This window comes from Musa acuminata, chromosome BXJ3-5 (assembly GCF_036884655.1).
Source record: "Musa acuminata AAA Group cultivar baxijiao chromosome BXJ3-5, Cavendish_Baxijiao_AAA, whole genome shotgun sequence".
Classification (NCBI taxonomy): Eukaryota; Viridiplantae; Streptophyta; class Magnoliopsida; order Zingiberales; family Musaceae; genus Musa; species Musa acuminata.
The window spans coordinates 42,060,364-42,084,634 of record NC_088353.1 but is presented as its reverse complement, the minus strand read 5'-3'; the positions used below and the strand labels follow the sequence as shown (position 1 = coordinate 42,084,634).

Sequence of the window (24,271 nt, the reverse complement as noted above, 5' to 3'; positions counted from 1 at the left end):
AATATTGAATGGACGCTTGTGTTGTAGTTGACTCCTCTGTCCTCAACCATACGTGAGAATGGCACCCTCAGACTCTATTTTCGAAGTCAACGTCTGTTCTTCCGAAAAAAATGATACGATGATTGCTGAGAATATTTCATGGACCATTGGATCACTGAACCATGAAACACTACTGTTCATGCGAAAGATGATCAAATACTCTTTCTTTTTCTTTTTATTTGTTTTCATTTCTGCCGTTAAGAATTAGACAACTCATCCTGCCACTGCCAAGAATTTGAAATTGTGGTCTATATATCATTACGTATAGTTTAGAATGTATTCCCTCATCTTCTTTTCCTTTATAATAATCAGTGCAATGATATGAGAGCTGTAATTTGTAATCTTTTAATATTTTATATTATTTTTATTATTTTTATGTCTCTGTGTATTTAAAGACGAGAGCAGATAAATAAATAATTAGAAAAGTTCCTTCCATCAAGATAGTCTTCTAAAAAATTATATCATAATTAGATGATTTAATCAGAATTTAATCATATTTATAATATATTTATCATGATCACATACTTTAATAAGATAAAAATAGAATAATTTTATAAGAAGTAGATAAATACATGTAATTGTCATTATCATTATTATTTTATCAATTGATATCTTCAAGTATATATAATAATTATTAGACGTTTTATTTTGACCAATTTATTGTAAATTTTAATTTTCTAAATTGGTGGAAGCTATAAAAATATTTTAAATATTTGAAGAATGATTATTCATGATTAGCTATTAATATTTTAAATATATTAATATTTTGCTATATTAATACAGAACTCCAAGGGCGGCGTCTTTTACGTCCTCGCCACCAAACCGAGTCGTCTTCCTCTCCCTTCTCTCCGATCTTTCCTTTGGCCGTTCTCGATTTCGAGGTAATCTATTTTCCTCCCCTCTTGAATCGTCTGATTCGTATCCGATTGTGTTTCCTTCTTTTATTTTCCGGTTTGATGCCGATATCAGGAGTGTCTTGTCCCATCTCCCCGCCCCTTTCTTGTTTGTTGAGCTGATCGAATCATGTATACAAGAACGGGTCGTATCTTGTTGTGTTTTCGTGTATCTGTGGCAATGAATCTAATATCTTTTTGTTTTTGTGCTGGTGGCCTTCGATTGATAGGAAGATGTTGGGAGTCGCGAGGCGGAAGCTCGGATTCGGACTCTTGTCTGCAACGGTACAGATTTTTGTTCTTTGTCCTAGCTTAAGTGGTTCCGCCGTTTCTGGTTGTTCGATTGCAGGTGTAATTTTCTTCCCCTTTTTACATTATTGCAGAGGGTTCTGCCTGCTGGATCTGTTTTGCCCCAGAAGTACTCGACCGCAGCGAAAGAGGTAATTTCATATTATCTTCAATTAATCAGATAAAAAAGGCAGCATGTGCTTATGAATCATAGGAAAGCATGAACCATGGCTTCTCTAGCTTGAAACAAATACCAATTTGTTGTTTCATTGTGCTTTAATCCTCTCGTTGCTTGTCATGGTGATGATAATGGTCTTGATTCGCATATTTGATTAGATTAATTTTTTCTCCCAAAAATGGCAAATAATGGTTGGTTAAACATACTTGATAATCAAGACAAGTTTATGTTCCTGCTGGCTCATAACTCAAATGATTATGAGAACTTGGTTACATACCCCTTAATTTGGTAGCTTTATCTTTGCTTTTTAACAGTAAGAGCATAAAACCTAATTTTATGTCTTTCTCACAGATCACAGTGCGTGAAGCACTTAACACTGCACTTGATGAGGAGATGTCAGCAGATCCCAAAGTTTTCTTGATGGGTGAAGAGGTAAAACATTAAAAGTGATTGTTTGGAACTTGGGTCCTCTTTGTTCTTGTTCTAACGAATCTTACACCTTCTTAGGTTGGAGAGTACCAGGGTGCCTATAAGGTTTGGCATCCCTCTGTCTTTTGAGAGTTTCTCCATTTTCTCCATTATTTACTTGCTCATTATTTTTTATAGTTATTTGCTCATTATTTTTGTTTATATGAAATAACTTTTTGTACTTGTTCAATTGTCTTTTTTTGTAGATATCTAAGGGTCTTCTTGAGAAGTATGGTCCCGATAGAGTTCTTGATACTCCAATCACAGAGGTTTCCATAAAAGCCATCTTTTTCTTACTGTTTATAATTTATTATAATTTGACATGATCTCTTGACATAAATTTTGAAGAATGTATATTTTGTTTGCAAGCTTTTATATTTGTATCTTTCAATACTCAAGACATTTCTACATCCATCTCATGAATCTATCTGTTCTATAGGCTGGATTCACAGGGATTGGTGTTGGCGCAGCTTATTATGGTCTTCGGCCTGTCGTGGAGTTTATGACGTTTAACTTCTCTATGCAGGTTAGATTTGCTATTTCACATCTGTGCATCAGTTTATTTCTCAAATGATATGTTGTCCAAAGAAAAGATCTCAGTGAGCACTTTAGCTAGGATATAGTATGTAAGAGTTAGGTCAGAGAATTGGATGATTAAGTGGGAACATACTTTTCTGGTTGATTTATGTCATCAGTGGATCTGAGCAAGGAAATAAATATTGGTGTAGCCCTACAGAGATCTTGTTGGACCAGTATACACTACGTTGTATTTATAATATGCACTCTGGTCATCGCTGATATAACAAAAAAGAACAATTTGTATGTCATTATTTATCTATACAGTTGGGACACTGTCAGATGCACTGACTGTTAAATGGGGTACGGACCAGTCTTTTTATCTATGACTGTGACTGCAGTTATGAATGTTCAAAAAATGGGCTTATTATCTTTGATAACCTAATTTCAGTAGCTGTTTTAATAGCCTATTTGCAGCAGTCGTTTGCCATGTTTGGGTCGAGAGAAATAATCACATCTTCAGGAAGGTGCACAAAAGTGATGAACACTTTATGCTATCATATTATCATCAAATGCAAGTTAAGGATAATTTGATTCTCTGCCATAGTGTTGTCATCAATCTAACTTGAGGTTTTCTTGTACAGTCTTGGTTATGTGCTAGTTGATATTCTTATATCACCATGGGTTAAGGTCTTTTGTAACTGGTAACTACCACATTTAAACCTGATCAGCAACAAATATGATAGTAGCAATACACCATAACTACTTCACAAGTTGGTTAAGTATATCTAGTCCATTGAGCTAGGATACTTTGGGTTAAGGCCTAGTGCATTGAGTACTACCCTAGCAATTAAGCAGGTCTGACAAATTATCCTGATGCAGAACCTACTTGGCTTTTGCATTGTTCCAAGTAGGTTCCGCATCAGGATAATATATATCAATATATTACAGTTTTTTTTATCATTATAAACTTTTAAACTTGTGCCCTTTGCAGGCAATTGATCATATCATCAATTCTGCTGCAAAATCCAACTACATGTCAGCGGGTCAGATATCTGTCCCTATCGTATTTAGAGGACCAAATGGTGCTGCAGCTGGAGTTGGTGCTCAACATTCACAGGTGACTATAGAACAAGTTTCTGCTGTAATATATTATTTATAATTATTATTGTTCGATATGTAGATAGAATTTTCATTGGACTGTTAACAATTTAAACATCTATCAATCTGGTATATCTTTCTGTGGATTCTATAACACACAATTGGAGAGATGTTTATTAGGCATAAAACTATTAGAAAGCAAACACTGATCTTAAAATTTAACATATTATTTGTATAATTCTACGCTTTATAGAGTCATCAATACACTTGCCTTTTCAATTATACTTGGGACCTTACACTATTAAAATATCTTTTATAGAGTCTTTCCTCTTTTGTTTGGTCTTTGGATGCTTCCTTAATCTTATATGATTATCCACTCTTCACCTCATTCAACACAATAATAGAAAGAGGAAAAGGATAGAGGAAGTTTCTTAGATATGGTTGAACTCAAGGTTCTCCATTTTTCTTGGACCGTGCCCAAATTGGTATGCGGATGGCCCTCGCTTCAATCCATTCTGAGCATTAGTAAAATAAAAAAAAACTTAAACAAAGCTCCATTAGGGCTCACGAGTGAGAGCCATAATCTCTGTACACAGACAGAGTAGAATGGCTCTCGAGCCATTGCCATCCGATGCCACATGGCTCCCCACTGTTGGCGTTTGTCGTCGCTTACCTCCCCAGTATGCTTCCTCCCCCTCTTCATCTTCATCGCTTCCTCTACTTTCTTCTTCTTCCTCCTCTTCCTCCATCGCCCCTTCCTCTTCTTCTTCTTGTTTGAGACACCAATACATACCGGTGTACTATGTGTTGATATACTGGTACATTGGTACCGACCAGTACATATCAGTGTGGTCAGCGAGTGATATGGATCCGATATGCAAAACGACATTCCCGGTTAAAATATTTATCAATTAGTTTCTTTTTCTTTCACCTTTTTTACTTTGTGGATTGTAAAAACAAAGTAAAAAACTCTAGAGTCTAGGTCTTGTAAGATGGTTTTTGGTTTCTTCGATTTAAGGTAGTCAAGAAATATGGAATTTAATCACAGTAACGACTAATGATGTGAAATGTGGAGTGCTAATTGTGAGATCTTTTACAGTGCTATGCAGCATGGTATGCACATGTTCCTGGTTTGAAAGTGCTAAGTCCATATTCATCTGAAGATGCTCGTGGCTTGCTAAAGGCTGCTATTAGAGATCCCGATCCAGTTGTTTTTCTTGAAAATGAACTTCTGTATGTATTAGTCATCAAATAGTTAATCATTTGATGAATTAAAGCTTGACCTTACCATGTAGATTTCGTGTTTCATATTTGTCTTTTCAGATATGGAGAATCATTTCCTGTTTCAGCTGAAGTACTTGATTCCAGTTTCTGCCTTCCAATAGGGAAAGCTAAGGTATGGGTTTTCTTATGGTGAAATATGTGCTGAAAGTTTCTTTCCATTTCAGGTTTTTTTTTCTTTTCATTTCAGTTAATTGCTAATTTGTCTTATTGACAGATTGAACGAGAAGGGAAGCATGTAACAGTCACTGCATTCTCAAAGATGGTTGGGTATGCTCTGCAGGTGCGTAAATAACTAGGATAATGGGTGATCGGTATAACCATTATTGAGCTTGGACTCTAGAGTTTGACTTATGCTGCTGCTGCTTGTAGAGATTGCATTGTGTTAGGTTAGCAAGCGCACTATGTGGAAACATATACATTTATACATCATCTGATCATCATTCATCACTGTCCTTTTTACATGTTTTGCTTCATATATCCATGTTACAATACAACTCATATTCTCTAGTTGATTTTGCGTATATTGGTTATTGTTATTTTCTTATTTGGCCTTTATTATATAGTTATGGGCTATATGAGTTGTTGATTCTCTGACTACATATATGATGGTGCTAGAGCACTTTTTAGAAAGGGCTACAGAGAACATCTCTATGTTTCGGAAGGCTTGAATCTGTAAGGGATATATCTGCCACTCGCTGTAAACAAATCTTACTGCACGTTTTATCCCTTGAAAAATATATTTGACTATTCATATGCAGATTCAGCAACTTCAACTTAGTAATTGCGAATCTTGGTTGGATGTTCTGTCGATCATCTTGGTTTCTGATTTCAGTCTTCTTAAAAGAAATATTGACCATAAAAAATGCAGAATGGTTAAGTAGAGATGTATGAACTGATGCTAGAGATGTTACCCATATGCTTAAGCTAACCATATGCTGAAAAGTAGATGTATTGAGGTACAGTTACCATAGCTTCCAGCAACTCCTGATGATACTCGATCTCAGCAACTCTTAGATAATAGATGCAATTTTTTGATATTCAGGTTGTATTTTATAATCAAAGCCATCCTGGGAAGAGGTGCCTTATACATGTTCTAAGTTTATTTTTGAAGGAAAACTGATCAAATCTTGCCTACACTTTTTATAGGTGTTCAAAACACAACCAAAGGCTTCTGATATATTCTTAAAATGAAAACAATTTCTATAGTGATTCTTTAATTGATAGAATATGATCCTTTCTATCAAGGTATAGTCCAATTTTGAGGAGAACATACCTGCCAATAGCTGCCACTTGGAATAGTTCATAATAGAGATCCAATACCTGAGACATGCCTTAATGGCTTTATGGTGATTCATTTAATATGGCCACTAATGTCCAAGAGGCTACTAGTATTTACTACTAGTCCTAATTTTTTTTTGCATGAAATATCCCATCAAGTCATATCAAATCATGTTCCATGATGTTGCTGCAGCTAATCCTGATGTTATATGACCTTGCTGAACCTTTTAGAGTTCCCTACAAGGGTTTGCTTGAGGGGTTGATATGACTTTCCTGTATGGTCAGTACAGTTTATGCGGTTGATATGATGGGGCACCTATTCCCCTTGTTTCAGAATCATTAGGATCTGTTGGCCCCTGTTCTGATCAGGGGGAAGAATCTCCTGCTGGTCCATCCTCTTTATATGAGCTATGGTTAGGTTATGACTCTTGAAACCTCACCATGGCACCAAGTCTCATATACATATATACTAATGGTTGTCGTTGTTGTGTTGCATGCTGCATTCTTAATACTCTCATGTCAGCATATCTGTGTTGTCTCATGTATGTCCATGCTTCATAGGGGCATAATGTGTAACCTTGTTCACTATTGCTCATAACATATGCACAGGTCAACTTTGTAAACTAGCCTTAACAAGGCATTACTCATGCTATTCCTCCCAATTTTGGTGCAATGCGCTATATACTAAACCAATATCCGATTTCTTGTGAAATATATTCAGGCTGCGGAAATACTTTCAAAGGAAGGAATCAGTGCCGAGGTGAGCTCATACACCTGTTTTCCTTGGCAATGTTCCACATATTGGATTGTCTAAGAAGCTAGTTTACAGGTTATAAATCTCCGTTCAATTAGACCACTCGACAGAGCTACTATCAATGCTTCTGTCAGGAAAACTAACAGATTGGTCACTGTTGAAGAAGGTTTTCCTCAACATGGCGTAGGTGCTGAAATATGGTTAGCACTCTTGCTCTCTTCCACTCCTCATCCACTCTGTGCACGCAAACATCTGACACCATGATTTCTTGAGTAGCATGTCTGTTATGGAGGAAAGCTTCGAGTATCTTGATGCACCAGTGGAGAGGATTGCTGGAGCTGATGTTCCGATGCCATATGCTGCAAATCTTGAGAGGATGGCCGTGCCACAGGTTATTATGCCTTTGGATTCTTGTGCACACGCTTGAAATATTTGAACAACTAGGCTTATTAGAGAAACCTAGTGTCTGAGATAATGGTTTTGAATTGTTTCTTGCAGGTAGACGACATAGTACGTGCTGCAAAGCGTGCATGCTATCGATCAGTCTCCATGGCTGCAGCAGCTTAGTTTGGAAGTTTTGCTTTTGATGTCACCTTTTTGCCTTTTGTCTTTCCAGTTGGGGGAGTTAAATCATGAATGTTGTGTGTCCTTTGGTTATCTCCTGTATACATCTGACTTGGCATAAAATTGATGCTATTGGCCTTTTTATATTTCATTTCAGTACTTGACTGGAAGTCTAAAGCTACTGAAATTCTTACATATATCTGTAGCGAAACATTGCTGAGTACTGTTTAATAATGTACAAGGCCAGAATACTCTCAAGTTTTCTTGATATGGCTGAAACTTTTCTCAATAACTTTTGCTTACACTTTTGGGTTTTGTTTAGTCGACTTATTCCATCTGAATTAGATAAGCGTTTATGACATTGGTTTTGTGCAGTGGATAGCATTCATCTTTACTTTAATCGCATTCCATTTTGCGGCAAATGTCATCAGGTTGGATATTCTTAGGTCATTTTTAATGTTCGAGTCTCATTGTCTTGGCTCAGTGTTAGTATTTTTCTTTGCTTGGTCTATATATCATGTCAAGATGGAAGTCATTCTTGATGGATCTTTTGCTGTCTATGTAAGAAGCATCAGGGAATACAGGACTTGATGGAAATATGCCTCAAAGGAACCACCAATGGTGTTTCTTGTTCTTCTGTGATATTGTTATTTCCTTTTAGACATTAATTATTAGTACTCAGGGATTTATCATATATAACTGCCTCAAATCTTTTTTGCTTTGAGCATATGTTCTGTTTTTCCATAAATTTTATCGTTATTTATGTGAAAGTCTTCTAAGTTTTTGTTAACTTCTGCATATTATTCTTTTAGCTTGATTTCCATGAAATATTTTAGGCTGTTAGGTTATGAATGGCAGCATAAATTAGATTTCTTAGTTTGAGTTTCAAGAAACTATCAAATTAATTAATTCATATATCCATACTATTTTTTGTTATAATATATGCATTAATAAGATCACAATACCATACCAACAAAATTAATTATGAAAGAATCCAAGATTGATAATTGAATATTTTTATCATTCCAAGAGGATATGTTATGATAGAAAATAAATATTTTTCATATCGTATCCATTATGATAGAAAATAAAATCTAAATATACCCCAAAAAAAATCCTTATTACTGTTCCTAAGTTCCTTATTACTTTTCTTCCAAGAAGTATTTTTCATATTGGAAAAAAAAAATCTGCATGAATAAATGGAAATCAGAGCAGTGATTTGAAGAATAAGAAAAAAAAAAATAAGAGTTTTTTTTTCCTTATATATTTGTATAAGATTAAATTGTTACTCATTCAGGGAACAATCTGATTGCATCAATCATGAACACAGTGTCAGACACAACGCAGAGTGGAAAGGTGATGGCAAGAGCTTCATTCACGCAACAGCCTGGAAAAGAAAGAGAGGGGATGAAGGCGGACAAATACCATCATCTGTATTACTGGGGAAGTGAGAATAATTGAGTACATGCAATAAATTAACTGCATCCGCGAATAGGTCTCCGTGCATTGACATCTCAGGCTTCCTAATTTCTTCAACGGCTATCCATAATCCTCTCAAATTTCTGATCCAATATAATTATTTATAGTGTGCAGCGCTTATTTTTGAAAAAAAATTCTTCTTTTTAAAAAATTATTATATAATGCTTCAATTTTTATAAAACACCCAAATGATCATTTTACTCGTATATCCGTGGGATCACTCGTTTTCTCAGCATTGCCCCTACGTCGCCTCCACCATCATCTCTAATTCCTTCTAACTCGTCAGATTTATTATTGTCTTTATGGAACCCACGACCCTTCTGAAAAGAACGAGAGAGTACAAGGGCCTTTGCAAACCTTGTCGAATCTGACTCTACATGTTTCACCCTTGTCGTTCTCACCCACAGTCTTTACACCTTCATGGATCTTGCTAGCTTTCGTCAAACCCATCGTTACCTTTCTCTTGTAAGGGCTATCGATGAGCACAATGAGGGTGAAGTGCGTAGGGTTGAGTTCGATAAGGGTCGCCAAGGTCCGTGGAGGCGATGATGATCGTCACATCTCTTCCTTCCTCACGTGAGGGTCGAACGAGTCCGATAAAAACCGATGAGATCCATGGAGATAATGGTGGTGCAGGACAGATGCGGAGGTGGGTTCGATAGAGGCTAAGAGCAAAATTATTATTTATGAAATAAGAGATGGAAAAATTTTAAAAATTTAGATAATTTTTCAAAATAGAAAAAAATTTCACTTACATGGATGAATGATATATGTAAACACAGTTTGAAGAACTCCCACTTCACCCAAACACACGGTTGCTCTTCTGAGAGCTGCATAGGTGATATCAAGCCCAGGGACATTTCTGGACTTCCACATCCACCAAACCATCAGCTCCACGTAAAGAACACATCAAAACCTCCACCCCTCTCTCTCTCTCTCTCTCTCTCTCTCTCTCTCTCTCTCTTAAACCCTCAGTAAAACCTCCACTGCGTAGAGTCTATCGTCTCTCTGTGGTCCCTCTTCCTCTCAATGTCAGAGCCAAGCAGCAACGGCTACTACAACTTCTTGAAGGTGCCGGCGGAGGCGGTTCCGGTCGGGACCATGGTGGGGCTGCCGCCTGCGGCGGAAGCCGCACCTTCTCGGATGTTCCCCTGCGCCTACTGCTCCCGGCGGTTCCACACATCGCAGGCCCTCGGCGGTCACCAGAACGCTCACAGGAAGGAGCGGGCGGCCGCGGGCCGCAAGCCTGCCGCCTCATACTACATGGCCAACCTCACACCGCGCACCTCTCACGTGCCCGTCTTCCTCGAACCGGCCGTGCCGAGCCATGGCGGGGGACTGCCGTACTTCGGCGGCTTATTGCCACAACGTCCCGTCTCAGTGCCGCCGCCCTCCTACCCAGCGGCCGAGGACTCGGCTACCGCCGCCACCACCACCGCCGACCTCGACCTCTCTCTCCATCTGTAGAGTGAGATCCCAATGTTAGTGGAGAATGAGACAAGCAGAAGCGTAGGTGTTCGACAGGTGAACGTACGGTCATGAATGCCTTTCTCTTCTTCTTCTTCTTCTTTGTTTTCCTTTTTTCTTTATCTCAAGGAAAAATAGAAGTAATTTCAACTAATTGGCATCCAAAAGAAATATGCAAGTGGATATTAGACATCAAAATCTCTCTAAAATATAGTTAAATCTCTTACTCCTTTTTTGATGACAGAGATTACATTAGTTTACTGCATTGGGAAAAATGTTTCTTGCTCACTTATAGATTGTAATTATTTCTCTTAATAACACTGTAAATCCTTATCCAACCAATTTCAATTAACAACAATTTTCCTTACCGATGTGAATAAATTATGCAAAAATATGTATAATATCAATAGCATATGTTTTAATATTTTTGGAATGTGTATTGTAATCGAGATAGTTTTTTTCCTCCTCCTATCGTATTTATACGGGGTAAATAAGTGACATGGGTTTATTCCATTCATGACGTCTTTGCGTAAGCTTTGTAAGAGAAGAGTAAAAGAGTCATGGATGCGAGTCTCATAAGCCATCTCATAATGGTTCTCGATGACATATTTTTTTGTAAAAGATCGAGGGTTCGAAATCTCATCCAACATATTTTGAATGTATTAACTAACTTAATCGATAAAAATTTTAACAATATATTATAAGGTCCCGAGTTTGAATCTCATGTCTATCGTTTATCTTTAAAAAAAATAAAAATATAGTTAATTCATGAATATTACATTTTACTTGTGTTCAAATTGTGAACTTAATTTTTTTGTGGAGTGAATGACTCGAAAGACATTAATGAATTTTTGGATTGAATGCAAACTTGTAATCTTAATGTTTTGTCATCAACAAAATATAGATAGTCTTTTTACATTCATGGTTGAAATGAAATATAAATCTGCAATTTTCATCTATTTCTTCTAAAAGGTATTTGGTCACCCATACAAGAAAAATGGATAAGGCTTTGTTCGATACGATTGATATCAATGCATAAGAAACGTATATCATAATCCATTCTAAATCCTGAGGAAAACCATTATCTTACAAATTAAATAATATCCTCTCCTTATGTCCACTTTTAATGGTGTAAAGAAAAATATTCTGATTATTATTAGTATTGGAAGTTAGAGATTCTCACATACAAAGCTTACAAAAACTACATGTATGCGATAAGATTTCTCTAATATTTAAATCAATAGAAGCTCAAAGAATTCGATAAAATAGTCAAAGTCAAGACTATGATTAAAGTTGATAACAATTACATAACTCATCTGACCATCAATATGCCATATTTTGGTATCGAATCAACATTTTTGTTTGTGTCACACTACCAATCATTATATATACATCAATCTGTCGTCAGAACTATAATTACATGGTAACGATTAGTCTTAAGCTCATGGTTATTAAATTTTAGTGTCGAATCAATATTCATGTTTGTGACACACTACCAATCGTTATATATACAGACAATAAAAAGAAATAGTATAATTAAAGAGAACAGTGAACACCGATTAAAAAAACCCTATATTTGAATCATATAAATTCGTTGGTAAGATAAGTATCACAAGCATTTTGATGTTCATCTTGAGTTAGACATGAATTTTATAATAAATTGTTTGAATTACAAATATATTTTGATCTTAATTGATTAAGTTTTGAAAAATATTTAAAATATCGACTTACTATACTAGTTTGACTAAGATTTACTTGGAAGTTAAGTTAACCCAAGGATTAGGTCTACCCAGGGTCCGATTCGCCCGGGTTTTATCTAGCAAATTAAGATCAAGGAGATAAGAATTTTAAGTGAAAAAAAATAATTTACTATATAACATATATATTGAATTTATACTCTGAAGTTGTAATATTGGACCCAAATTGCCATAAAAAATCAGAGTTTATGACACAAATTGTAATACATTAAGCTTCCCCAACCCAACCAAAGAAATATGATCCCTCCAATGCATGCCTGCCTTGTGGATCACAAATCAGGCCAATAAATCTTCTACATCAGCTTAAATTGTAATGATAATAAAGGAGAAATATGCCATTATTGTTGTCTGGTTGTAATCCTTCCTTTCATGGAAAAAGGAGAGCTCTTACCAAAGCCGATGGCAATATGGATAGAGCTTGACATCGGTGAGATAGGACGAAGCAATCGATGGCAACAGTTGTAGTGAGGCGAGGAGGATGATGAGATGCGTGGGATGTTGGTCTTCCAATCCGATGAGGAAACGTACTTACGTGGGCTTCGATTGATTTGGCAACCCGGCCTTCCTTCTCTACTCTCCAGCCGCCAACTGTGCGTGAATCGCCGGCGAGATTTCCGAGTCACTGATCCGAGTTTGTTACCACTGCACCAATCCCTCCCTATAAATCTGTCTCCAACCCTCGTGTCTCTTCGTGGCATTCGTCCTGATCCATGCACCGTTGGTGGTTCTTCCATGGAGAGTGCTTCGCTGAAGAGGGAGCAGAAGGAGAAGGCAACAAAGAGAGCCCGTGGCAAGTACCTCAAGATCCATGTCGTCTGCAAGGCGTCGGCCGCTCTTGCCACCCTCGTCGCAGCGGCGCTGATGGGGTTCAACAAGCAGATCAGCAACGTCGCCGGGTTCGAGATAAAGGCCACCTACAATTCCTCGCCGGCCTTCAAGTCCGTGAGACGTCGTTTCGGATGCGTTCCATTTTGGCATCGGTGCCCGTCTCTTTCTATTTTATGAGCTCTCGTATCTCCTTTCCTTTCACAGGTTCTTTGTGATCGGCAATGCGATTGCATGTGGGTACTCGGTGCTGTCCCTCCCTTTCGCTGCCCATATGGTGGAGGGATGGATGCTGAACCTATTTGATCTGGTGATGCTGAACTCCATGTTCCCAATAACATTTAACGTCATAAGGTCTCTTCGAGATTTGCTTGTCATCTGAACCTGGGACTGCAGATGAACCTGGGACTGGTGATGGCCGCAGCATCGGCGGCCGCGGCGATCGGCTACGTGGGGAAGTACGGGAACGATGAGATTGGGTGGACGAAGGTGTGCCCATACTACGAGAAGTTCTGTGGAAGAACTGAGATCTCCATTGCCTGTTCCTACGTAGGGTTTCTTCTGTTCCTCTTCGTATGTGCCATGTCCTCGGTCTGTAGAAGCAGATTAAGCAACAGTGATTGATCCAAGCTCTGTGCTTCTCTATCTTCTTCTTTAGATGCCTCACTTTCTGTAGCTTGTTGGGTTTGATAGGCAATTGTGTTGTAGTTGTAACTCACAAATGTTATGATGATCCGACGTGATGAGATAATTGATCTGTTAATGACATTTGGTAATGAAATATTTGATTATATGTTTTTTCTTTGGAGAGAAAATAAATATTAATATTCTTACATAATAAAATCGTAAATTCTAACTATTATATATTTGCTTTCCCTGTCGCCTCTCGAGGAACCGCAACAACGACATCTTCCTCGCCATTGGCAGGTCTGCCCAAGAACAGATGAATGGAACACTTAGTTTCCTGGCATCTCATTCTCGCCTTTGTTTGCATGAGTATGCATGGATTAGTACTGTGTGGGTTGATCGGCCAGCTTACCTCCTCCATCTTGCTCTTTGCTTGCCACCGGCTCTGTGGGTGATGCGTCAACTCCCTCGATGATCTCTGCCTCCACCAGCTTCAAAATGTTTTCGGCCTGTTCACCAGCCTGTTTATGTTTCGGATGAAGATGGAAGGAAGGAACCGTAGATGACCGACCTTTTCCTGCGGGAGATCGAACACTGTGACGGCCCCGTTGTAGAAGATGGTGAGTGGAGCCACCACTGCAGGAGCAGCGGTGTCCATCTTCGGATGCCTGAAAGAAGAATCAGGGTTCGGCACCGGCAGCCGCGTCGTGGCGGCAGCGAATGCTGTCTTCGTCTTCTCCACTGCTGTGCTGGAGGCGGCGATCACGCTCTTTATTACATCCGGACTCATCCTCGAGATCTCGCCATGGATTTCTGAGACGGATCACAAGATACTCATTTGAGCGACGTCGATCGAGAAGTTACGTGAAGGAGAGGGAGAGAAAGATCGATGATCAGAAGGAAGGTGACGACTACCGCGGAACGACTTCATTCTCCCCATGGTGGGTTTCTTGGAGGAGCCACCGCCGCCGATGCCGAAGAAATCGTGCTCCACGGAGGCTCTTACCATGGTACCGGACATCTTCCGCCGCCTCTTCCTCTTCCAGTTTGTCCCGAGAACCCGAGGAACAAGACAGAGATATTTAGAGGAGGAAGCAGGAATAGGCAGGAGACGGATGGCACGAGGAAAACGGGGCAGGCGTGGCGAGCAGGCGAGAGCGCGGAAAGAGAACGGAACAGTGAACACGCTCGCTCGGCGATGACGGGGAGAACTCCACGATTTCTGCATGCATGCGTTCCTCGTGCTATTTTGGGCGCAAAAGTAACGTGAAACATCACCCAAAGTCAATGATATCATCACCGAGGCCGAAAATAAGTGTACTGGATCATGAATTAGTCAGCTAAAATCAGGAAGTGGCATGATTTCTAATAAAATCATGCATACCTCTAGAATCATTTAGGTAGCTTTTTGGCCAAAATAATTTGGTTTAGATTATTTTCATGTGTATGGTGGATTTTGTGTGTATTTGACCTGTATTAGCTCAGAGGTCGGTAGATTAATTATAGATTTTTTTTATTTTAAAAAAAAAAATATATATATATATATATATTTATATTTATAAAAATAAAATATTTAATCTTGTTTCATCATCAATTTTATTGATGAAAGAACTTATCACCGAAAAATAATTTGTAATTAGTTGGAAGTCGACAACTTATCCAAAGATTTGGGTTTTGAAACCTAAATCTTCACATTGTGAAACCTAAATCTAAAGATTTAGGGTTGTCATATATATATATATATATATATATATATATATATATATAACAACCCTAAATCAAGAGGGATAGATGCGAAAAATAATTACTCTAAAAGACTATATATAAGCAATTTTATTAGAATTTTTTTTATCATAGATTAAAGATGACTACAAAATGTTGTGGACAAATTCGAAGCATAAATCAGAGAAAGATAGAAATAGCAGAAGGTACCCAATTTAAATTTTGGTCATTATTCCTGTCATAGTAAGCCATTCAGCTACCATCGAAACTAGCTTCTCTATACACATGGATAAAAATGAATGGCTTGAAAGATGCTAAAACTTTCCATCAGTTCTACAATATAGTAATGATGAATCAGAGATTTGATGTGGCTCATTCGAGAACTGAAGTGTGAATCACCGGTAAGCATGCCAGAAACGTGAAAATAATGAAGAGCTATTCACAAATGCATTTAATGTCACATAATCCCACTATTATATATTAATACTGAAATATCAAAATGAGCATTTTATTATCGTTAATGTGTCACTTATTATTTGTTGGAAAAATTTAATGATGTGAAATCTTATTGAGTGCTTTAATACTTAATAGGGTCTCAATACATCCATCCTATGCAGAAAAAGAAAGCTTTTAGAAAGACTATCCTACTTTACATTGTGTAATGTGCACCAATTCCCTTTCCACTCTCTAAATCATTTTTCTAAGTAGTTTCTGAACATTACTCTGTTTGATGCCACCAGTCCTCAGGCAATTATAGGCTGCTAATTAACATAAATGACCTTCTTTAGGAACATTCTAGTTCACCTTGGTATGCCCTATATTAGCACACAATTAATCCTTGTGAACTCTTAAAAAGAATATTCAGAAAAGACAGCAAGTAAGATAACCATGAATTTGTTCTACCTATTCCCCAACCTGGCTAACAATTTAGCTATCCAAACTCATTCCCAACTTAATTTGGTTACTATATTCCTCATACCGATTTCAACTCAATTAATGAATATTCTGATCCGATTTAAAGCAGGTTAGATGTTAAAAGAAGCAATTAGAGGATTCAGAAAGCCATATTTGGTCAGAAAAACAAAGTACTTTAATCAGAGGACAAATCAGCTTGGTGTATTGAAAGATACATCAGTTCTCTAAACTAGAACAGTAAGTCTTGCAATAACAATAATGCAGTCAGGGAATGTATAACTGGAAATTTGTACACATGCACTTTCTGATATGCAAGATAATTTCTAACAGCTAAAACAATCACCGATAACTACACAATGTGGAAGACATAAAAAAAGAAACTATCGACTAAAGAGGGTCTCCACTGGCAAACAACATATAGGTCCGAATATGATACCACACATATGAGATATGCAGGTAATCAACGAACAGGAAGACAACATAGTCATTTTACAATCTTCCGATGAACATAGCAGTTCCGAGCTTTATAGCTCGTAATTAAACATTCAGTCATATTCATATGACAACAAAGACACAGTTCAGCAAAAACTGGAAAAGACCAGATAGCAACATCCATCTCAAGCAGGAGCAAAATTAGGCAACTTGCAGGAAGGATTCACAAATACAAAGTAAATACAAGGTAGGCGTGAAGACGAAAGTGTATGCCCTCATGAATATGGAAAGAAACCCTATAGTTTCTATATATAGAGCAGTAAAAAGATGGACAGTAATTGATTAGGCCTACTTGGATATTAGAGGGATGTGTGTAAAGTGAAACTTTCAGGATAATTGGTCACAAAAATTTAAATGATTTTAAATATGAGCAGATACAGACGACACTATTGACAAAATGTACCATGAGCTTCTCCAGTATCTATATACTTCTACAGTGGTCAGCCTAATAATTGCAACAGTTTAAATTCTTAAGTCTGAAGGGTTTCTATGATTGCTACCAGATAGCTTTCAACATTTGCACAGGCTGTCAGTTTATTTCATTTTTATGGCAGGCTTCTACAGCTGGCATCCTACTTTTTAGGTTCCAAGAAGCCATAGTATGAGTAGAAGAGTGTTCCGTGGCACAGGGCTTGTGCAACTCGTTAAAGGCACTTTACATCCGTTTGAGAAATATTCTATCTTTGAACAACAAGCCATGTATTATTCTTTCTTATTCTATCTTTTGCATCTACCTTCATGTTAGGCTGTTATATGTTTTCAGTATCTAATAGTTCAAATAGCCTATGGACTATTTTAAACTAATGTCTAAAACAACCAATGCCCGTTTTGTCATATTACGCATGGTATGGTTGACATTTTCATCACAAAAGATGAATCCTCTGAACAGAAATCACTACAGTACATTGTTGTTGCTGCATCCATGCAACAAATTGATAATTACAATAAAAAATGTGACAATTTCCTCAACTGCAATAGTGGATGAAAAAGTCAAGACCAAATAGCCCCTCACTTTCCAAGGTTTGTAACTTCGTTTGCATAAACAAAATCATGACCGACTCAAACTTTTCCAATACAAGATAGGTGAACTAGTAAAAAGAAAAAAAGATATCCCATTGGCAGTTGATTCCTATCCGAAAAATTCTGAGGAGTCCAAATAAGAGCAGAACAATATCCTATACAAGCATCACAAATGGGCTCCATTTGAGAGAGAAAACAATTGTGCAACTCATAAGCCTTCTTCTTCCTGTTCATCCTACCTATTTTACCATCTTTTGCTGTGTATTCCTTGTATGCTCCAAATTACCCAATACCATAGGTGATCCCAGACAATAAACTGACCCCAAGGCCCAAGCTGTAGCCTCAATATGTATATAGTGTGAAAATTCCATAGTAAATTTAGAAAATTAATATTTCAATGTTAAAATTGTCATAAAAAACACTTGTACACATAGTATTACATTTTGTCAAAGTAAAAGTAATTAGATATAACAAAATAAATAAATAAATAAATAAATATGTCACATATCATTAATATCTTAATCAAAAGGATGTATAGATTTATGTAATGCATATACATGAATGTATTTCTTTTCATGCATACGGATAAGTTTTCTTGAACATGTGTACCATGTGTTAGTTAATGCAAATTAGGTGGTCAAATATACCAACGATGCCATCTTCCACTTCATTTTCTCTTTTCCTGCCACAGCTATAGCCAATGTGTACAGTGTAGCAAAAATTCTATTTTCTGGTTCACAGAATCTATATAGACATAAGTTGTTCAACAATTGTTTTTCAAAAGCTCATTGATTCCAGTTCAACTGGAAACACCTATTCCATCACTAATCAACCAAAGTTAATAGATATTTACGACTAGAGGTCAAAGATCGGACTGCATCAACTTAAACAACAGCTTGAGAATGTCATTGAACCGAATCAAAAAATTTCAAATGCTTATTAATTATTTTAATAAAAATCTTTCTCATACCATTTTTTTATTAATCAATTAAATTTTTTAAACTTTCCATTACCATATATGATTCCAATTTTCCCATTTTTTGAATTTTTATGTTTATATATTGTTTTTAGATCATCATTTTTTGCCAAAACATTGGCCACCTGATCTAATCACATAACCAAGCTGATCCCAATTTTTTGAAGAACTTGGTTTGAAAGTACTATCTTCAGTTCAAAATTGTTACATTTTGTCATATTCAAGACCAAACACCTTAAACAAGTTTCTCTTATTGTATTCAATAGGAATTATTCTTAACTACTCATTAACAATGTCAATATTTTTTTCTTAATCTTTTCAAGCAACTCCACACATTCATCTAGAGATCCTGATCTTGGAAAATTCCTAACTGCCAAACATTTTGAATCATAAAAATATAGCTGGTCTTACAAGGCTTTGATTTCTTTTTAACCTAAGGAGCATACGACAATGAAAACAACACTCTTGACATCCTTCTCTGCTTTAACTGTCCTGCTTCAAGTTCATGAACAAAACCTTTATCTAACTCCCCTCCTTAATAAAACAGAAAGCCAAGAAAACTATATTACTTACTTCCAGGATCCTTTATACATATATTTTAATTATACACCCAAGAATTTTCGAGATCACAAGATTTCATACTTTTTGGAACTAAGTTCAAAGTGATATATTAGGTTAGTCATCAAAATTTAAAAGAAAGGAGCGGGTGAGCACTGATGAGGGTTTGAGAAAAAGAATTAACTACTGTCTTGACTCTTGAATCTCCAAAAAGAGTTCTTTTCATTTATTTGTTTGAGAAGCCAGTACAAACTTGATTTACTGTTCAAAAATTGTAGTTGCCACATAAAAACCAGCTACAAGTAAATTGAATTTTCCCTGTTCTTATAAGGACTTTGATGAAGAAATCAACATGGTCATTCGATCATCTATCAAATTATATCTAAATTTCCATAATAGCCATTGATGCATGCTTTAACAACTTTCCTACAAAAGCTTCCCCAATTACATGATATGAGAAGAAGCTGGTTATCAGAAACTCAAAATAAAATTTAGAGTAAAGCTTATCCCTCTACTTGACTTTTATATTAAGTGCAGACACTTTTGTATCTCATTCAAAGTTCAGCTGTTTACTCATATTCTATACTAATGTAACATATTATCTTCTTACATCTACCACTTTTGTGCATATATCAAGCATTCATTTTTAGAGGAGCAGATATAAGTTGACTGAACTATAAAGAATCTCAATAACAAGTGAGCATAGGCTTATAACTAAGACAAAAGTTGGTCATGAAATAAAAATAACAGTGCACCATCCAACAAAGCATATATTTTTCAAATGGATATTATAGGTGGGAGTATAACTATCAAAAGTTTCAAAACAATAACAATGCCAAATTAATAAATCGTAGATTGGCCACTAAACACATTATACCACACAACAAACTCGTTGGGTAAAAGTACAAGTAATTCCAACAACACTTTGCCAGCACCCACATTAGTGACATTTGATCCAAAAAAGATGAATCTAAATAGTTGACAAATTTTCATTCTTATACTAAACCTTCTTCCATACAATGATTTACTTTATTCCAATTTTGGCATTACTAAAAAAACATTTCAAGGGTGCTTTCATAAAAGACTTAAGAAGCTAAAATGTCAACAAATTACATTAGGAAGGCATCTCTCATAGTATTTATGAAAGAAGAAACAGCATTAGATATACAAGGATCCAAGACACTAGCTTATAACAAGCAAGGTGATATGGTTCCAAGAAATACTGAAAGAAGAATTTAAGTTAGAGATCACCAGCATTATTTCAGGCACCGAAGATCCATTCTTGCTTCAATGCATTGTCACCTTGCTCATCAAACTTCATAGTCCACTTTATGAACCCATGTTCTTCCTCAGCCTCTGTATGGCACAGAACATCTTCCTCCTCGATCCAACCGCATTGATTCCCATGTCTTTCAGATCCTCCAGCGTCAGTAGCGGCAACACGTCGTCGTCTACCTCATGTATCTCGAACACGGGGGCATACCTGCTGAGCCCCAATCCCTCCAGCCATGACCGCACCCCACCGTCCTCCCCGGATCGCCACAGCCCATTCCGGTCGTTCCAATCTCCGCCATCCGTCTCGGAGGGGAAATCTCCTTCGACAGCAACACCCGCATCCCTGCTCTCTGAAACCCTAACCCTAGCCGCCCTCCTGTCGTTCCTCTCCGACGGACTACCGGAGCCCTCTGGGAATCCATCATCAGCGGCGTCTTCGCCACCGCCCATTTTGAAGTCGGGGCCTTCCATGCCCTCGTCGGCCTTGGAGACCCAGCTCGATCGCACCCGCCTCGCGCCCCGCCACGACTTCGGATCACGGTTGACCCGCCGGCCCCCGGCGCCGAAGGGGTCGACGTTATCATCTACAGGGAGGAGGGCACCGTCATCGGACATGGGCGGTGGCGGAGGAGGAGGGAAAATGTCGGCGCCATCGTCCTCGCCGGGTGCGAGGGCAGTGAGGTGGCGGGTCTTGGAAGTGTGCCTGTAGGCGGCGTGATGGTGGTAGGGTCGGGGCTTTGTGTGGTCTCCGGGGGCAGTAGAAGTGACCTTCCAGTGCTTATGGCGGCGGAGGTGGTGATCTGAGGGGATTGCAGCAGGCTGATCGCCTATCTCCCCAAGGCGCACGCTGGGGCGGCGCTGCCGCTTGGAACCGGTGAAGGGGCCCGCGGGAGGCTCCGTCGGTACAGCTGCGCCGCCGTTAGATGGTGGCTCCGGCGGATCGGTGTCTGCCATCGAAGCTACCGCGAACTGTTCGAGAGAATGCGAGAGTGAGAGAAGGAGAGAGAAGCCGTATGTAGTTTGAGTGTCCAAAAGGGCACCGTGAGGGAATTTGTCTTCGTCTGACGTACCTTCCCCTGCACAACTTATATCGGATCTAAGGTGGCGGTCACATCGAACGGCCAAAAGGCCGGCATTGAATTGCTTGCAGGATACGTGGCCAAACGATGATGCTGCTAGAAGGCAGATTTTACAATGCATATTGGAACAAATATGGCATTTGGACTGGACCGTGTTGACTGAGTTGACTGACGGATAAGGCGCAGGTCAAATGCGTCGCGACGGGGTTCGTGGTTTTGTGAACTAAGTCACGACCAAGTAAAATTAATATAGTTAAATTGATAGCAAGTAATAAGCACACAATTTCATATTTCTTGGCATGAATTTTTATGATGATAAAATGTTGAGTGATTTGGACATTAATAGTTCAAATTAATTGTCCAAGCAATTTAAATAATTTGAAGAATTGATCCGAAAATAATCTATCATTACTAGCTCTAAAATCAAACTAATTATATATATTTTTTATAATTAGTTATCTTTAGCATTTCGATTCGTTAATGTAATAAAATTTCTCTTTCTTAATATTTAATCTTGTAAAATTATTTTTTAACTCCCTATAATATAAGTATATAAATCTCAATATAACTTTTAAAAGTATAAAAATCTCGATACTAAATATAACTAATTATAAGTGTAATATATAATTAGCCCTCTAAAATATATGGACAAAGAGCTCAAAGTTTTAAAAAACAAAGGAAATAATCAAAACAAATACTTGATGATGATTTTAAAAGAACATTTATATCAAATCAATTGAAGAAAAGGACTCATGCTCAAGTCCCAATCTTTCTATCAATAGTCAAGCTTGTTATGGATAAGGTGATGTCTTCCAAAAAAACAAGCAAATGGAAAAAGATGTATGAAAATTAGCAAGAAGCAATGAATCAACATCTACATCTACATCCAAAAACTGTGATTTGTTGCTTTTATGTTGGTGGGATATGACTACTCTTGGGTCCTACATCAGCAGCATAACAATATTTCTAAGTGTGATGAACTCAAATGAGAAGCAATAGTGTCAATAATGAGGCAATCTTGCAGTGATAAATCAAATATGCAAACATGATGGAGAATCTTAATTATTTTTATATGCGGTATTCTTTGATACGGATACATGTGTTATGAATTGTAAGATTTTCCAGAGCAGATTCTGTGATAAGCCATTGGCCATAACCTAATTTAAGGTGGGTTTAAAGGAAGACAATCTGCCCATGACCTCTTGTTCATGAGGTCATCTTTCTCCATAATTTAGTTCACTGGAAAGAAAGAGATGTTGTTGAGGACTACTTCGTTGAAGAGCTCATGTCTTTGATCAGCCACCTGCATGGGGAGACATGCTCCATTGTCCTGAAACCACAGGAAACTGGTAGTGTCAGAAGGAATTCCTGTGTCATTTTGAGTAGTAGGTGGAAGGTTTGACCATGCAGTAAAACAACCTGAGGCAAAGCTGTGGCTCCTCCTCCATGCAGCAAAAGATGTGAGATGCTGTTTCCAGTGGCCTCATCGAAAGCGACTTGTTGAATTGCACTGCTCTGGAGCACAGATTGCACTGGCACAGAGAGTCGCGGAATGCTTCCAGTTTCCTGATATGAATGATCCCAAATCCATCACCATCATTTGTGCTCTCCATTTGGACAACAATCTAACAGGAAATTATAATTCTTTCTGCTCATCACCTGCTGTTGGTTTACGTAGCCAATGGATTCCGTAAACAAGTCGCGGAACTTGAGATCCATGGAAGCCAGCTTCATGGAGAGCACCTGCACAATGGTGATCTCCAAACTTCCATTAGAGTTTCAGCATGATAAACTGCAGGCAACTGTTTTGACTATATACCTCAACTTGGCGCTGCAAGGACAGCACATAGTTTATTATCTCATCCAGCTGAAGGATCTTTCCTGCAATCTATTGATCACGAAAACGAAGCAATCCATCGCAAAAATACTCGCGATGTTATCACCTCCATTATTCTTGAGAAAGGAGGAAAAGCAGAGAGAACACCGAGGAACATGAGCATTGTACCTTGTCACAGCCAGGGACAATACCTTGCAGAAGCTTCATCCGCTGGTTTATTTTCTCCCTTCTCACCTGATGCCCATTCAAGTGTTGTGACACACACATACACACACACGCACACGCACAGCACAGAATTCGAAGTTGCTATGTTTAGCTTTTTGAGCTCCAACAACATGTGAATTATGGATGCTTAGTGAGTTCGATGCACAAGACAGGAGAGTTATGTTGAGGATTACCCTTTCCGTAAGGCTGTGGTTGTCTGTTGCCTGACCTCTCTTGGCTCTCACATAAATGTATCCTGTTGGGGGCTCTCCGCTCACCTGTGTCCGTTGTCTCTTTCTGTCAGGTGTGCTCGTTTCTTCTGTGGATTTCTTCTGTCTGCAGCCCTTTCTTTCCTCTGTGTCCTAATGACAAAAAAGTGACATGTCAAACAAAGAGCTTTGAGTAATTCAGAACAGACCATTTAAGAGAACTTTCTGCAATTTCCCTTTACTTCATTGGACTGCTCAGAACTCTGGCAAATGACATCTCTGCTCTTTCTCTTCTTCTGCAGAGAACCCTGCATTGTTGGAAACTCTTCAGCACTATGGTGATCAACCACCATTGAAGTCCCTGACAGATGCTTTCCAGCACTGTCAAGGGTGCTTCAGCTCTCAAAGGCCTTCGCATCAGTTGCTGAAGCCTGAGCCGAAGTATATATAGAAAGAGCAAGCGTTG

General features: G+C 38.0%; 6 protein-coding genes across 6 annotated transcripts; 3 read left to right on the top strand and 3 right to left on the bottom strand.

Moving 5' to 3' along the window:
- The first annotated feature begins 814 nt into the window (after positions 1–814).
- On the top strand, positions 815–7,633 carry LOC135638959 (pyruvate dehydrogenase E1 component subunit beta-1, mitochondrial). The gene is made up of 15 exons (XM_065152585.1): positions 815–920; positions 1,163–1,217; positions 1,316–1,372; positions 1,750–1,830; positions 1,906–1,932; positions 2,073–2,135; positions 2,306–2,392; positions 3,377–3,502; positions 4,583–4,716; positions 4,807–4,879; positions 4,982–5,047; positions 6,767–6,805; positions 6,875–6,999; positions 7,076–7,190; positions 7,298–7,633. The coding sequence occupies exons 2-15, from the start codon at positions 1,167–1,169 to the stop codon at positions 7,364–7,366; spliced, it is 1,113 nt and encodes a 370-aa protein (XP_065008657.1). The 5' UTR covers positions 815–920; positions 1,163–1,166; the 3' UTR covers positions 7,367–7,633.
- Positions 7,634–9,871: 2,238 nt separating this feature from the next.
- LOC135638440 (zinc finger protein KNUCKLES-like) lies at positions 9,872–10,309 on the top strand. Its single transcript, XM_065151553.1, has one exon. The coding sequence runs from the start codon at positions 9,872–9,874 to the stop codon at positions 10,307–10,309; it is 438 nt and encodes a 145-aa protein (XP_065007625.1).
- A 2,252-nt stretch (positions 10,310–12,561) lies between these two features.
- On the top strand, positions 12,562–13,515 carry LOC103986048 (CASP-like protein 1F1). Its single transcript, XM_009403920.3, has 3 exons — positions 12,562–13,004; positions 13,099–13,201; positions 13,288–13,515. The coding sequence occupies exons 1-3, from the start codon at positions 12,562–12,564 to the stop codon at positions 13,513–13,515; spliced, it is 774 nt and encodes a 257-aa protein (XP_009402195.3).
- Positions 13,516–13,691: 176 nt separating this feature from the next.
- LOC103986025 (protein TIFY 9-like) lies at positions 13,692–14,559 on the bottom strand. The gene is made up of 3 exons (XM_065151013.1): positions 14,434–14,559; positions 14,090–14,331; positions 13,692–14,027 (listed from the first exon to the last, which is right to left on the bottom strand). The coding sequence occupies exons 1-3, from the start codon at positions 14,537–14,539 to the stop codon at positions 13,899–13,901; spliced, it is 477 nt and encodes a 158-aa protein (XP_065007085.1). The 5' UTR covers positions 14,540–14,559; the 3' UTR covers positions 13,692–13,898.
- A 5,607-nt stretch (positions 14,560–20,166) lies between these two features.
- Positions 20,167–21,539, bottom strand: LOC135638012 (uncharacterized). Its single transcript, XM_065150936.1, has one exon. It carries the CDS (start codon positions 21,428–21,430, stop codon positions 20,531–20,533), a length of 900 nt encoding a protein of 299 aa, XP_065007008.1. The 5' UTR covers positions 21,431–21,539; the 3' UTR covers positions 20,167–20,530.
- Positions 21,540–23,151: 1,612 nt separating this feature from the next.
- On the bottom strand, positions 23,152–24,158 carry LOC135638439 (transcription factor bHLH137-like). Its single transcript, XM_065151552.1, has 5 exons — positions 24,048–24,158; positions 23,875–23,958; positions 23,561–23,626; positions 23,375–23,443; positions 23,152–23,298 (listed from the first exon to the last, which is right to left on the bottom strand). Exons 1-5 carry the CDS (start codon positions 24,156–24,158, stop codon positions 23,152–23,154), a joined length of 477 nt encoding a protein of 158 aa, XP_065007624.1.
- Positions 24,159–24,271: the final 113 nt, after the last annotated feature.

What these genes read in the sequence shown, in the direction of transcription:
- LOC135638959 (XM_065152585.1), top strand. Translation starts at nt 1,167, where the DNA reads ATGTTGGGAGTCGCGAGGCGGAAGCTCGGATTCGGACTCTTGTCTGCA. An exon ending in TCGGACTCTTGTCTGCAACG is followed by an intron (nt 1,218 to 1,315) that starts GTACAGATTTTT and finishes ACATTATTGCAG; the next exon opens with AGGGTTCTGCCTGCTGGATC. An exon ending in AGGAAGGAATCAGTGCCGAG is followed by an intron (nt 6,806 to 6,874) that starts GTGAGCTCATAC and finishes GCTAGTTTACAG; the next exon opens with GTTATAAATCTCCGTTCAAT.
- LOC135638440 (XM_065151553.1), top strand. Translation starts at nt 9,872, where the DNA reads ATGTCAGAGCCAAGCAGCAACGGCTACTACAACTTCTTGAAGGTGCCG.
- LOC103986048 (XM_009403920.3), top strand. Translation starts at nt 12,562, where the DNA reads ATGTTGGTCTTCCAATCCGATGAGGAAACGTACTTACGTGGGCTTCGA. An exon ending in AATTCCTCGCCGGCCTTCAA is followed by an intron (nt 13,005 to 13,098) that starts GTCCGTGAGACG and finishes TTCCTTTCACAG; the next exon opens with GTTCTTTGTGATCGGCAATG. An exon ending in TGCTGAACCTATTTGATCTG is followed by an intron (nt 13,202 to 13,287) that starts GTGATGCTGAAC and finishes CTGGGACTGCAG; the next exon opens with ATGAACCTGGGACTGGTGAT.
- LOC103986025 (XM_065151013.1), bottom strand. Translation starts at nt 14,539, where the DNA reads ATGTCCGGTACCATGGTAAGAGCCTCCGTGGAGCACGATTTCTTCGGC. An exon ending in GAGAATGAAGTCGTTCCGCG is followed by an intron (nt 14,332 to 14,433) that starts GTAGTCGTCACC and finishes GATCCGTCTCAG; the next exon opens with AAATCCATGGCGAGATCTCG. An exon ending in TCGATCTCCCGCAGGAAAAG is followed by an intron (nt 14,028 to 14,089) that starts GTCGGTCATCTA and finishes GCTGGTGAACAG; the next exon opens with GCCGAAAACATTTTGAAGCT.
- LOC135638012 (XM_065150936.1), bottom strand. Translation starts at nt 21,430, where the DNA reads ATGGCAGACACCGATCCGCCGGAGCCACCATCTAACGGCGGCGCAGCT.
- LOC135638439 (XM_065151552.1), bottom strand. Translation starts at nt 24,158, where the DNA reads ATGGTGGTTGATCACCATAGTGCTGAAGAGTTTCCAACAATGCAGGGT. An exon ending in TTGTCCCTGGCTGTGACAAG is followed by an intron (nt 23,444 to 23,560) that starts GTACAATGCTCA and finishes CGTGATCAATAG; the next exon opens with ATTGCAGGAAAGATCCTTCA. An exon ending in CCTTGCAGCGCCAAGTTGAG is followed by an intron (nt 23,299 to 23,374) that starts GTATATAGTCAA and finishes ACCATTGTGCAG; the next exon opens with GTGCTCTCCATGAAGCTGGC.